General features: G+C 33.8%; 2 protein-coding genes across 2 annotated transcripts in view; both read left to right on the plus strand.

The window, feature by feature from the left end:
- The window catches only part of LOC147071408 (uncharacterized), a 444,271-nt gene that overhangs the window by 68,428 nt on the left and 360,336 nt on the right, over positions 1-15,507 (plus strand). The gene's annotated exons all lie outside the window — the stretch shown is intronic.
- LOC147071415 (rRNA biogenesis protein RRP5-like) overlaps positions 1-15,507 on the plus strand; it is a 25,764-nt gene continuing 10,257 nt past the window's right edge. Inside the window, exons 1-14 of the mRNA XM_085948648.1 lie at positions 1-232; positions 336-494; positions 1,281-1,442; positions 3,672-3,828; positions 3,957-4,076; positions 6,861-7,042; positions 7,412-7,645; positions 7,752-7,881; positions 8,801-8,989; positions 9,577-9,830; positions 10,496-10,615; positions 11,680-11,775; positions 11,944-12,273; positions 15,025-15,321. Of these exons, the coding sequence (XP_085804774.1) occupies positions 155-232; positions 336-494; positions 1,281-1,442; positions 3,672-3,828; positions 3,957-4,076; positions 6,861-7,042; positions 7,412-7,645; positions 7,752-7,881; positions 8,801-8,989; positions 9,577-9,830; positions 10,496-10,615; positions 11,680-11,775; positions 11,944-12,273; positions 15,025-15,321 (2,508 nt within the window). The 5' untranslated portion in view covers positions 1-154. The remainder of the gene's footprint in view (positions 233-335; positions 495-1,280; positions 1,443-3,671; positions 3,829-3,956; positions 4,077-6,860; positions 7,043-7,411; positions 7,646-7,751; positions 7,882-8,800; positions 8,990-9,576; positions 9,831-10,495; positions 10,616-11,679; positions 11,776-11,943; positions 12,274-15,024; positions 15,322-15,507) is intronic.

Below are 15,507 nucleotides of genomic sequence, written 5' to 3' on the forward strand. Positions count from 1 at the left end.
GAATATAACCTCAAAAATATGACGTTTCGCACATGTCAAAAATGTCAGCATTGTAAACTATTTTGCACGAAGTAAAAGTAAATTGATACTGTTTCTCATATTGGTGTCAGTACGTTTTTGTTATTTAAGATTTTCTTACAATAAATAAGCGAATATGGTTGCTCCCGAGCAATATTTTCCTCGTGGCGGGAAAAAGCCTAAAGTCAATTTTAACGAAAAGAAAAAGTTCGACGTAAGTATTTATGTTTTTGAATTAAAGAATTTTATTTTGGTGTAATAGTTTACTTTTGAACATTGTTAATACTGTTATTGTTGCTAATGTGGTATTGTATCAGTTCCTGGGAAATGCAGATAGGATTGGTAAAAAGAAGAAGTACAAAACTCCTAAGCACATTTTGGAGAAAAATGAATTTGAAGATGACCATTTATCTGATGCTTCTGATGACTCCAATAGAGGTATCAAATCGGTGTCGGCAGAGGCTATTTCGGAGAAGGTATGTGTACATAATGAATATGTAATCATCAAAAAATATATAAGATAATATTATAATGTTTGGTAAGAATAAAAAAATATACGTAATTTCTGTAATCTTCTGTGAATTTCGTTTTGGACACATTCGCGATAAGTGAAATTTCACAATTAACTCAACGAAGAAATTGACAAACTAAACATTTTAAAATATGAGAATGCCTTATTTATAAACTAAACAAAATTAATAACAAAATAAGTGATATAGTAAACATAAAAGTAATATACCTTTCTCTAAACTGAAAAAAATTGGGTAATTTTATAGTTTTCCGTATAGTTTTTGTGATTGTGGTCTTTTAAAACCAAAACCTAACACAACCTACTGTAACATAAGTAGGTTGTGTTAGGCTTTGGTTTGGTTTTCGGTCTCTAAATACTTAACCACAATGACAATATGGAGTACTATAAAAATACCAAAAATACATTAATTTTGTTCTGCGTAGTAAAAAAAATCTCCATAGTTTTCCCGGCTTGATCTGTCTGCACTTATTATGTAAAAAAATGTCGATAACTGTCAAATAATCTAATCGTACGTGCGTGATTCCACTCATGACGATTCCTGGTACGTGGCACATGGTAAAATAAGTGCAGAACAAACAAAAATCAATCACAACATAAAAAATTTGCACTCGCAGGGATCGCGATGAATGAGGGTTACTTAGTTACTATAGTCAGAACGTCCTCTCGTTTTAGTGTCCTTACTCGGGACTTTGCAAAACTGCTCGACTTAAATAACCTTTTTATTTCACAGACTTTACAGGAAGGCATGATTATTATGGGGCGAGTGATGAATATCTTTGATACAAAAGTAATTGTCTCTCTACCAGGACGGCTATCTGGAGTTGTTATGGCGTGCCACATTAGCTCCTCCTATACAAAAATCATGCAGGCCTTCGTTAATGACGAAGTAGAGGTTTGTATTATACCATGTCCAGATTATGTGTAACAAAATTCATCCTTAAAATTAACACAGCGGTAAATAAGAAATCAGGACATTTATAAAGTAAGATTAAATATGGCTCCCACAGATTTGGAACATGTCCGCCCTTCTATGTGTATCGCAGTCAAACCCCATTAAAACTATGTTTTTCATGACCATCTGATCTAAAATTTAAAAAAAAAAACAATTTTCAGTTTACGAAATTGCGAAATCATCCAAAATCCTTTGCGGCTACCAATGTACGATGGTAGAGTGATTTAATTAAAATAAGACAACATGTGCATAATATTTATTCCACATTATTTAATAATCATCAGTGGGTCTATTCTATGCTTATCGACCGCTAAAGTGATAAAATGATAAACCTATCTTGCTGCTGTTAAAATATCACACTTATTGCAACAATAAAAACCAGCTTCGTGTAATTGTTACAATAAGTGCTAATATTTTGATACAAACCTACCCTAAGTTTGATACTATTTATCAATTTAGTGTTCGATAAGTATAGAATAGACCCACAGGGCCAGTTAATTACTACGTCTTTCCATCAAGAATTGACATTAATTGAAGGTACTGTTCGGTTATGAGGAATACAGCGGAAAACACATTTTGAAAACAGCCAATATACTGGATTATTTGTTAGGTTAACCTAACCAAACCTAACCTAACCCAACCTAACCTAACCTAAACTAACCCAAACTAAGAAATAATCCAGTATATCGGGTATTTTCAAAATGTGTTTTCCACTGTATTCCTCATAACCGAACAGTACCTAGTTGAATTTTAAAAACTAACTAACACTATCTGAAATTTGTAGTCTTTGTTCAATGGAAACAAATTTAGTGAGCACTTTTTATGTCAGATCGTAACAGTCCTACCTCCACCCTTCACCACTGATATAATTATGAGTCGTCATAAATCATCTTGTCCAGTTTTGACCAAAACTGAACTGAATATGCAATATTATTTAATAATATTTTATAGTCTTTTGCAGTCAGTATAACGGTTGAAAAATATCTAATTTCAAAATGCATCTTGTCTGTCTGGTGCCAATTTTAAAATATCATCTTTTCCATTGTTCCTGAGTGAGTATTTTGAAACTTTCGCTCAATACGGGAAAGTGCATCATGTTCCGCAAAACTTTCAAGTGTTTGATTGGAAAAGCTAAAATATTAAAAGCACCCACCCAATGGCCCAAGAAAAAAATAGTTATTTTTTCAATTTAGAGTTTCCACACTCGTTTTTTGTGGATATCTCAAAACAAAACATAATGGACAAGGTGAATTTTGGAAATAGGCGATTCATATTATATATTATTTTAAGTAGTAGTGTGCGGTTACTTCCATTGGATGATTTTGAAAAAAATCATATGTTTACCTACAAATTGCTACATTGTTAGCTATGAATTGTATCTCAACAGTTGATTTAGTAGTATGGTGTGTGCTATAACGGAATACTAACTGCGATATTATAAACATTTTTTCGGAACATTACTAATAATATAGAGTTGTTTGTTATTAAAATTGCAGAATAAATACACAATACTATTACATTGTGCCTAATCAAATGTTTCTGGGGATGCTGCGTATATACGGCATCTGTGGACTGCATGGGCGCTTTTATATATTATATATTTTTTTTTGACCATATCCGATCCTAGTAAGATCATATGGGCCTCCACGTTTGTATTAACAGATTTTTTTTTACGAGAAATGGATGTTGGCCACTTGCCCAACCTATCAGGTCCATCTCAAGCACAAATTGAAAAACAATATGTGTATTTGCCAGACCCAGGATTCGAATCTGGGACCCACGAGGTTATAAGCCGACGCTTAAGCCGCTCGGCCATCGTGGGGCAGTATATATTATATATTTATACATAATTTGAATTCACCTCAGAAACATACCTACTAGAAAAAATCTTTGATAAAAATACGATGCCGGGCGGAACTCATACCCCGCATCCATTGGATTTCGGCTAATGTGTTTTACCAATTGAGCCACCTGCGTCCTACCTCATGAATAAATTAACAAATTGCGAAAAAAAATGGTTTATTATTCATATACCTATAATATGTACTTATTTACGCAGTACGGTACACTACCTCCAATCTAATAACATTTTTTTTTATATATTCTCACCAATATTGATTCATACAATGGAGGGACATAGTATTGGACTTATTTTAAAAAATGTTTCAGGAAATGAAGCGTCTTCCGGACTTATTTAAGGTCGGAGAATATGTCAGCGTAAAAGTTCTCAGTGTTGCCAGCACAATTGGTAGACGAAACACTGTCACATTATCAATGTTGCCCGATGACATCAATAGAGGCTTCAGTTTCAATACTGTAAAAAAAGGTGAGAAAATTTTACTACGTGACGTAGTCAGCACGTGTTTTACAAATGAGAATTCAATAAGCCGCGCTACTGCTTTAGTTACATCTTGTATTTCAATGTGTTAAGAGTTCTGATCTGTTATCTTTTAGGTATGTTGCTGAGAGGTTCCGTGGACTCCATTGAAGATCATGGATACGTCATTGACTTAGGAATTCCCAACTGTCGTACATTTCTACCGTCAAAGAATGCTGAAAAGGATCTTACTCTAGGTATCTATATTTGTTTTTAAAATAGAAATATGAAAATGTTGCTGCATGTTGGAAGTACCTAGTAATTAGTAAATGGCGGCATTTTTTATTTTTTGATTTGTTTCTTTGTTAAACACCACAACATGCCGTGAAGCCCAATTACAGTGGCAAAACTCCCAGGCTTGAGGAATTTACATATTAGATTATTTAAACATTCTTTGATCTCACCGGGATCGAACCCAGAGCTCCCGGATGGAAGGCCAGCGCATTATGCACTGCACCACGAGGGCATTAAGAGTATTAAGTTAAAAAAAACCTCAGCAGATGTATTCCAACATAACACCCGATAACACCATTTCGTTATATATCCGACATCTAATGTGTACGGAGTGAAGTGTTATATTATTGTTGTTGGTTTAAATAATTAAAACAACAGCATAAAACATGTAAACATATAAGTACATTAATTATTCATAGTGAAAATGAATTCTTGCAAGTATCAACTATCAATGGGATACAAACAACAATAATATTATATTAATACTATCGACCGAAGGTACTTGATGGAATTTGAACCTAAATCCATCAGAATAATATTATAGTATATGACATTTTATGTGTTTGATTATATGTATTTTTTTATGATTTTGAAATTTTTTTTATGAAAATGTTAATTCTACGATTTTGAAGTTTTTGATAGGTGTTTCAGGCTAGAAATCCATCTGAACGATCTAACAATATCTTTATTGATATAATATTATGTAAATTATAGAATTAACAAAAACTTTGCTTCAAACCATATTACATAATACACATACATAATGTTGTACTATCATCTCGACATTTATAGAACCCTTTTTTTATAAATTACATAATAATTACATGACGTTTCTTTGTGAATTAGGGTATTTATCATTTATCATTTTCGTTTTATGTTAGTAAATATGAAAAGATAATAAAATTATATATCGCACCGTGAGTGTAAAACCAAGGCATCTGCAAAAGACATATTTTGGATATATTAGGGTTTGAAGTCTTCGCTTTGTTAGGAGAAATAGAGTTTCTAAAAAAAAAACAATATTTGGTTTATATCTACATTATATTGCATGTTCTTTCAGTTACTTCACTTTTACATTATCAAGTTCACGACCTTTGCAGTTGTTTTGCATTTAATCTCGAAATTGAAAAAATTGCAGATGCCTTGGTTTTACACTCACGGTGCGATACATTGACGTAGTAAATGAAAAACCATTTTCTGTGATTTTTTTTAAGTAGAAAAATTATCCAGAGCGGGTTTTGTGACTCGATGACACACACATATTTATATATATATATATATATGTTACGCCGAATGTGCGAAATTGACTATTACATGAAATGGGCAAAATTTTGGCTAATTCGTGTAATAGTCAAGCCCGTTGCCATATTCATGAATTAGGTAAATTATCTGCCGAGTACGTGAATTCACCAGAGTATGGAATTCTTAAACTGTCAATATGACAGTAGAAAAAGTAAATTTAATATGGATGGTTTTATTAGTTATAATTGGACATAATATATAATATGAGGCGTCTAATTCCAAAAAGCGATAAGTCCACATTTGGTCAAAATCGAGAAAAAAATACGCACGTATTCTTTGTATAATTTTACACAATATGTATTGATCTATAAATTCAAAAACGCGACATAACCCTATGAAAAAAAATATTTTAAGTCTCGGTTAATTACAAAAAGCGCCAAGTCCGCGTTTCGTATTATTTAAAGCTTGGTTGATTTCGCGCGTATTTAAGTCGACCAATAAGGGAATGTTCAATATTGAAAAGGGCGTCTCCCATGCTGTAGCATCTGGTAAACTCATGACAGTGCCACGGAAATATGTGCCTTATGCGGAGTAAATTAAAAAGTGAGCTACAAATAGCGCTACGTCCAATTTTATTTTGCCCATATTTATTACATTTAAGAGTTTATCGGCTACAAATGGAGAATGGATTCTATGTCGAAATTAGAGACAAATTGCCATTTGGCTCTAATTTCGACATAGAATACAACGGAAAAAATAATCTCGCGTTAAAACAAATAATTGAAGCTTGAAACATAAAAACGTTTCCCAAAAATATTGAATTGTGGACTTGTCGCTTTTTGTAATTAGACGCCTCATATACCTAATATTATTATTATTAGGTTAGGTTAGGTTTTGTAATTCTGAATTCAACTGAATGTCCATTTTGAGGTTAGATAACAAGTGTCAACAAACTATCACAAACATACAATCGACCATTGCACGATTGATACCCAAGCACGAATCAAATCGCGAAAATACCTTTTAATAAAATCCTTCCATTATCATATTATTGTAGTTCTAGATTTTTTTTGCGCAAAGTAAATGGATATGAACGTCATTGTAGTTATTGATTGGTATATTTCTATATTATAATCAATGACATTTGACACATTTGGTTAGTTTGATTTGTTGCAAAAAACACCACCGGAGCGCGACCATCTATTTTGACCATAGATAATACGTAAATTTCGACCAATGCATGAGCATTTAACACATTTAGTTTAGTTGCAAAAAATACCACTGTAGCGCTACTATCTAATTTGTCCAATGCATGAACTAGGCAGAAAAATTACTGCCGAATTCACGCACTCGGCAGATATTTTGTCTAATTCATGAATTAGGTAACAGGCTTGCATTTTTCATGATTTAGGCAAAATTTTGCTCATTTCATGTAATAATCAATTTTGCACATTCGGCGTAACATATATAATGCCTGTTTAATTAGGTAATGCATTTGTTTATAGATGTGGGTCAACTAATATGGTGCATCATTAAGAAATGCGATACAACCGGAACAAATTCAATCATTGTGGTGTCTAATCAATTGGATTCCATCAAATCTACATCTATCAGCGGAGACAAGGTCCAAAAGTTTACAATCGCTGACCTCAGACCTGGAATGGCGCTTAATTTTAGTGTGCACAAGGTATTTTCATTATTAATTGTTGTACATACAGGCTGTGCCAAGCTCTGCTGAGCTATCTTTCATTTTGTCATTCTCATATTCAAAGTTACAAAATGGCTATTTATATAAATCTGTTTACGCGATCACAATGGTTTAGCATCATAAAATTCAACAAATTTGACATGTGCCAAGAACTACTCAGCTAATATTTAACCTTGAAGGATGTGTGAAAAAAAAGGATTGATTATCCTACTTCAACTTGTTCTCGATGAAGAATAGATTCATTTTTGTAATGGAAACGTAATTGTGAAATAAATTACATTAACACGCTTCAATTCATCATTAATGTGAGACACCCGTGATATTATGTAATCCTTTTTACCATTTTAGCCACTGCCTGACGGAGCAGAGGGGTTCATTCTTTCCAAATCCACCGGTTACATACACGTATCGCAGATCGATGGCAAATTGAAGACCGGCGAAACGGTGCAAGCCCGCCTCCTGTACATCATGCCGTTGACCAAGTTCGGTTTCTTCACCACTCGGAAGATATTTGACTCTTTTAGACCGGATCAGACCACGGAGGCCAATGTTAAAGTTGGGCAAATCATTGAAGATGCCAAGGTAGTAATCATTAGATATAGTTTCATCAGAGAATCAATATAAATTATAAACAAATTAATATAATTTATTGTTTTTCCTTTAACCGGTAAAATAAACTTATTTTCAGGTCTCCAAGGTTACAGCTACTTCAATAATTTTCAGATTTGAGGGTAGCGTTGGAGTGATGTCCACAAAAGAAGTGTACAAGAACCAAGGGATTAGTGGAGACAAAAACATTGCAGAATTATATCCATCTGGTATGTTTCTTTTTAACCATCCCACCTCCCACCCTGGTCGCCACAAAGGCCAATTTTATTGCAATTAGAAAATTTGCAGCGTCATACTGCCAACGTGAAGATCTCTTCACCAAGAATGTTCGGCAGCTTTGTATTAGCGTTAATTTGTTACTTACTACAATTTTTAATATTGCCTCTACATGCTCATCTCTCCCATGGGTACCTTAACTTGAAGTCATGTAAATTCAGTCAAAGCACATTTGAATGCATGGTGACGTTAGTCTTGGGTGCTCCTGAGACGTTCCCAGTCATAAAAATAAAAATGATGCTTCACACCAAACGTAGGGTTCCGTGATACGCCCAATTAAGACCGGATGTGGTTTGGTGGGGCCATTAACTTCAATGTGTCTTTTTAACAATTTATTGCAATGCAATACACTCAACAAATTTATAATAATGAAGATTTTTATCAAATATTTATTCATTTCATGGGAGAGTTATGGTGCTCCATCACTGCATTGATCGCTGTCCATATAATTTAACCATGGATATATTACCATATTATATTGTGATGATTACAATTCTCTTTTCTGTATATTTCCCCTGGTTGAATCATAATACATTTATATTCTCTATTTAACATCTCCAAGAATCAGGTGCTAACGGGGTCACGGTTCCCCAGTACATACTCTAATTGATTCTGGTGACGACAACTAAAAGTGATGGATCATATCTCAAATCTCAATAAATGGATCAAAACTCCTGTAGCGTAGTCCAGCAATCTCGGTTTCGACTGTCTAGGACTATTTATCCTCAGGGGATACATAACAATATATAACTCACTCAGCTCTTCCGACATTCTATGCATGTGGCCGATCCAATGCAGTCCTTACCATTATATTATATTATATACTAACACAACAAAAATTCTTTATTTTAGGCAGCCAACATAGAATTCGAATTACCCACTATCATTTATCAGATTATGCTTATATTTGCACTGACAATGAGATTATACTACAACAAAAATACTTTAGGTTGAGTGATCTTAGTATTGGCGACATTGTCGAAGCGGTTGTTGAAAATGTCTCTCACAATGGACTCTGTGTGAAAGTTGGAGCTGTCAAAGGTTTGTGGAACCTCTTTCAATTCATTGATTACCAGATGGTGTAACTGACTCAGTGAATGTAGGAATTTTTAGATTGGGTTAATGCAAAGAATTTGCCTTCCATATTTTGTTCACACGAATATTTGTCACACAATGGTTGCATGACATTGTCACACAATAGCATAACAACGTGTTGGTTATTTTTATTCTGTCACCTAGTAATTTTGCCATTGTCTATGGATTTTGCAAGATGGCGCATATTTCTTCAGTATGACAAACGTCAAACACTATATTTTGAGGTTATGAATAATGATTCATGGGATGAATTAATTGACAGTATGCACACAAGTTCGAATTTGCGACTTTCAAAATTTTAAACTTAAATTCTCTGTGAGAAGTAGCTTTCTGGTTAGTTTTGAGAGTGACATATCGTTGTTGGCTTGAGCGCTCTAGCATAGCATCTAGCTCAGGACTAGCGAAGCACCTGCCTATGTGGCTGAAGCCTTAAGTATAATAATTAATCATCTGGCCGTGAGACCAGACTGAAATGGTGAAACATCAGTGACGAATTCCTTTGGTTTCACTGATTATATTTGCTGATATTACAGGTTGGATCCCTGAGTTGCACGCAAGCGACGTTGCTTTATTCAACTCAGCGAACCCTAACCAGAAAGGGACAAAACTGATAATGAAAAAATTCCAAACGGGCCAGAAGATTAATGCGAGGGTTTTGAAATTGAATGTGGTGACAGCTACGTTCCAGTTGACGGCAAAAACAGCTCTACTGGAGCCGGATACATTTATCTTGAAAAACTTTGAAGATGCCCAAGTCGGGCGAGCTTACAAAGGAGTTATTGTTCAGGTAAAATTATTTGTCTTGAGGGAAAAGAATATTATCCTCACGCCACACAAAATCGTGTCCATGGCAAAATCCCTTATTAGAAAAAAAAATTTTTTAAGGTTATGTGAATTTCATATCAAATACATTAAAACCTCTATGTAATAGACTAATTCGGGTAAGGGGGTGTAATATAATATATTATGTAGTAGCTTGTGTACGTTTAAAAAATTGTCTAATTAGAGTCCGAAAATTATAAGCTGCGTTATATTATTAAAGGATTGTCAGTATTGTAGTTCTCGAAACGGCTTCATGTTAAACTTGCCGCAGTTCATCTGTTTTTAATTATATGTATTTAACTAGACATGACATAAACAATGTTCTTAAAAACAAAACAGGGTTATAATTTTATTAAACACAAAAAATCTTGTTTACGCATAAGAACGTTGACCGGCACACATTAAAATTGCTGCAGAAAGTCACACCGCTCATGAACCAAATATTGCATGCAATGCTGTGGTAATCATGCACTGTTACAAATGGTGACTTATGGATGTATTTTTAGGATATTATACTAATAATATAGAAAATGCACCTTGCTTTTACCTCATGGATGAGTTTCAATATATTTTTAATTAATTTTGTTTTCCTTCAGTATGTTATCTAACTGCAGTTACTTATTCTTGCAGTATTTGAAATTTGGTGTTATGGTTGCTTTCTTCGGCGAGGTGAAGGCAATAGTTCCCAGAGAGCATCTCAGTCATGAAAAGGTTAAAGATATAGCAGCTGCCTTCAAAATTGGCCAAGTGGTATGTATTACAATAATAATTATCCTATACTCGTAATAAATTAGGAAAGAATTTTCCTCTGTACCTTTTTAGTATTGTACAATTTTGATAGAAGTTACCGCGTTGAAAAAATTATGTAAAACCTTTTAGTTTGAACATATATAATTTTGAAGAACACTTTCTGAGAGAGTATTTATTATAACCAATAGAAAAAATCTTTTTTGAAAAAAGTAAGTCACCCCGACGGGGAATCGAACCCTGTATCTCCCGAGTTTACGCCTCATCCGTCGCATTTATCCATTATGCTACGGCGTGATATACTAATAGCGACAAATTTTAACTATTGGTCAATTTTAATACCTACTCATCAGCGCTCTTCCAAATCAAGCTACTTTGGCAATCGATTTCTTTTAGTTTGAGTTTGTTAACCACAATTTTGTGAAGTAACAGAATTTTCCAAAAATAGGAACACTACTGATTGGTTAGATTAATGTGTTTTTATATTATAATGTAACATTTTTGCTAAATTGAAAATACAGTAAACTCCCGATTCCGTGCATGAATTTAATTTTAAAAAAAATCGCTCGCTATCGTAAACATGAACCTTGCTTAGGAAAATTCGAACTGATATTAGAAAGATTCCTGCAAACAAACCAAAAACACAGATTTTCTTAGTAAATAATGAGTATTAAACAATATGTTAAAATAATTGTAAGCCATAGAAATGTATAGTTTGGATTATCCGTGTTTTTCGTTTATTCGTGCCGCTTCTCCTCACCAATAGCCTGGATAATTGGTAGTTTACTGTAATTAGCTCGAAAGTTTTACCTCATAATTATATATTATATGCAATTAGTGGCAAAAATTGAAGGTAGGTTCTTAAGATCAGACATAAATAGTGTACACTAAACTTTGTCAGTCATACTTATTTGTTTTCATTGAACTAAGAGTACAACTTGCAGGTGGTGTTATTAATTTAAAATTCAATCAAACTCTGCCTAAACCAAAACATAGTAGATAAAAAATATTCTTCTACATATTTATAAAATAATATAATGATGTATTTTTTAATGTTCTTTTTTTAGGTAAATTGTACCATTATGAATGTTGAAGCTAGCGAAGGAAAAATAAACGGCAGCTTTATATCGCCTGGTAAAATAACACTAGCTAAAAATAAAAAGGTAAGCTCTAACCCAGTGTTTTTCAAACTTCCTTGTTTCGGAAGTTTCAGGGGCCCCTCTAGCTCTTTCACTAAATTGTTCGTCCAACAGTTATCCATTCGTTGACCCATATACCATTTCAGTTGTTGACTCATCAGTCTGGTTATTTATTCGCTATTTATTTTCCAGGATAAGAAGTCTAAGAAACGCAGTATATCTGAAGTAGATGAAATTCCTATTGAGGAGCCCGTCAAATCTAAACGTAAGAAGACAAGCTCTGTGTCTGATATTGTGGAAAGCAACGATGACGGAGCGCAGCCTATTGAATCTAAGAAGAAAAAAAAGAACAGGACGAATTCACTAACCAATGATGACGAAACTGATGAAATAGTTACAAAGAAAGCTAAAAAGAATAAGAAAAAACTTACAGAACCCGAAATAATTGAAAACATTCCAACATCAAAGAAAAAGAAGGCTAGGAATGCAGAAGAAACAATAGCCAATAGCACAACAGAAGATGTAAGTGCGTTTTAAAAGCCGTAGATTCAGTCGTATTCAATCTACAAATTTACAACTAGTGAATGTTTCTTCAGTCTTATCTTCATATCTGCGGCAAGGGGTACAGCCGGAGTTATAAAGTCTAATAAAAAAATACTCATTTATCAGTTACACATATGAGTTTAGAGTCAGTTTTAGAGGGATTTCTGGTGTATCATTGTCTATCCTTTAAAGAATGCGCCTGTATGTATATATATGTCAGTCTAAATATAAATAAAATTTTAATTATTTAACTTGTTGCCCACGGAGCATTTAATGACTATGTAATTACCGCATTTAAATAACATGCTAATTATATCGAATGGCCAAATAATGAGGGCACAACAGGTGTTCCGTCCGCGTGGAAAGGATTAAGTGAGCCACACAAATGTGTGTACATAAGGGTGCGGCGGCTCTGCCTATTGAATCATGTTTTATATGACTTGAGTGTATTAATTTTCAAGTATACACCTTTAATCCATTCATTTATTGTTACGATCGAAGTATCAACTTCAATCTTGCTAATTTTTGTCAGTCAATGTCTAAAATAAAAATATCATCATCCGGGGTCGTCCACTGCTGGATGGAGGCCTCACCATAGCTCCTTCTCAGTTTTTAGTTCTTCGCTGCCACGTACATCTACCAAAGTTTATGTCCCTGTGGACATTTAGTGCCCTTTGGGTACCACTGTATGACAGCATTTGCCCGGCGGTTGTCCATTTGCCGAGTGGCTTTCCAACCCATTACTATTTCATCTATTTAGTGACCTCTATCACATCGCGTACTCTTGTCTGATTCCTTATCTATTGGTTTCTGTTGTGATCTTTCCGTGTTATGCTCAACATGCACCTTTCCGTGCCACGTTGCTCTACTCATAATTTTTGGATTTCTCTTAGATTGAGGACCATGCTTAAGACACAATGGAAGGTCACTTTTGAAGATACTATTCAGGCACCGAAATGCACTCTATACCAATATAGTAGTAATATGAATACGTGTATTAATTAAGGCGCTAAGTACCAAAAACATAAAAACTGACATTTTTATAGAAAAATGTTCTACATACCAACGCCAATAACTTCAACTATAGTCTAAGTGCCTCAAGCAAGTCAAAAAAATACAGCAAAATAATTAAACCTGTCGACGTTGTAAGTCCGTTGGCGTGTTTTATTTATAATGGTGTAAGTAGCTCTGCAGTGGTCAACGGCATTCAATATAAAATAGCTGACGATGGTGTGTTGACACTTGCGAGTTCTTAATACCTAAAATTATAGAAGCTGCCGTGATTGCTTCACACTGTAAAACTACATTTTTCAAAAGGTCTGCTTCATGAAATTTTACTGCAATGACTCAGTATTTTGTAACTACAGGCAATACTACTTTTTGGTACTTAGAGCCTTATTTAATACACGTATTCATATATCTTAGGCTCAAAATATAGTGAAATAAATAATCAAGTAAGCAGCCGATGGAAACTAATCATTTATGACCACTTGTATTGACTATGTTTTAATATTAAACGTTGGTGCCTCACTGAGATTGAATACGACTAGTTCTTACCATTAGTAATTATTGTAATGTTTTATATTGTATAGGTAGAGGAAGGACAAATTTTCCTGGCATTGCGGCCACAAAAATCACTTTGCAACGGTGTTTGTGTCATTTGAAAGTAACGACACCAACACCTAAATGAATCATCTGCAGTGTCACAATAATTTGACACTATTCTACCTTCACATATATATTATAGATAATAATTATATTATGTTTATTTTACATAATATACAAAGCTTATTTTATAGTTTCTTTTTATGAATTCTTGTATAGAACTCTTTATGCACCCTCGTATTTTTAGATTCTGAAATAAAAGACATTTATTGTGTTTTATTAAAATATTGTTTTTATTTTTTTCTTCCAACAATCTTTTATCCAATCTCCAAATCCACAGCTCAGTTTTCACGTTTCGCAAAACAAATGTGTAGATTATAGTGTGACTCAAGGCTGACTATAGTCAGGTCACTTACGGTGAGGTACGCTAGTAGTGTTAGTTATTGATTATCTTCGAATGCAATGCAGTAGCTATTCGTAGTAAATGTACATTTTTGATTGAATATTTTTGACATTATTTGAAAAAAAATACGATGCCTGAAGGGATTTGAACCCGTATATCCACTGGTATCGCGCCAATATGCTTTAACTAATTAAGCTACAGGCCTCCTACTTAATCATGATAATTTAAACTGGTAGATCCTACATGAAATCCTGTCTGGTGTCGTATTTTTTCAAGTGTGATTTTTTCTAGTGGGTATATAATATATATCTGAGGTGTTTTCAAGTTATGTATATTCAATATATGGAATATTACATTCTCAAATCTTGCGAATTGTTCGTTGAATAAAATAAATGGTTTATTAAGTAATGTATTACCAGTTCACAACAGTCATCACTTTACCATATTGCATTCGAAGAATAAGCAATAATTAGCACTACAATCGAAATTTGTAGCTTCGTGCCCCGGCCTCAATATAGTCAACCTTATAATCTTACTATAAATTCCCCCTCCATTTCACGTACGTACCTATGCCACCCCCCCCAATTCCATCCTTTTGCACAACACTGTCTTAGCAGTCACATTTTACAGACCATAGCCGAAATATTAGATATAGATGATAGATTATTTGAGTCATTATCATTTTATTATTTGTAATGTATGATAATAATTTCATAATTCAGGAGCCTAGCAAAAAATGTAAAAAGAAAAAGAAGTTACTGAACAATGAGGAGGAAATAATCACACCCGTTGAAGACTTTATTAAAATTGGTAAAAAAAATAAAATCACCGAAATAGAGCAACAAAATGAAAAAATATCCAAGAAGAAAATGAAACTGGAGAAATCAAAAAAGTCCACAGACACAGAGACCAAATTTCCTGGCATCGGCAATTTCTGGGACTCGAATGCTGGAACTATTTCAAAAAATATAGCCAAGAGTGCAGATTATTTGTCCAGCAGTGATTCGGAAACTGAAAAGGTAAGATATCCATATAATGTTTGAGACTTTCACGGTTGTTTTTTATCGTAATAGATTCTTGGGTTTCCACCACGTGTACTTTTTCCTTCTTTACTCGATGTTTCGAGCTTGTTGCAGAGGCAGTTGCATTATCAAGGGATGTGTGTTATGTCATAACGATTGACACATTACTCTGAGCAACGATTG

This window comes from Rhyacophila brunnea, unplaced genomic scaffold (genome assembly GCF_057557595.1).
Source record: "Rhyacophila brunnea isolate RB1 unplaced genomic scaffold, BYU_Rbru_1.0 scaffold_20, whole genome shotgun sequence".
NCBI lineage: Eukaryota > Metazoa > Arthropoda > Insecta > Trichoptera > Rhyacophilidae > Rhyacophila > Rhyacophila brunnea.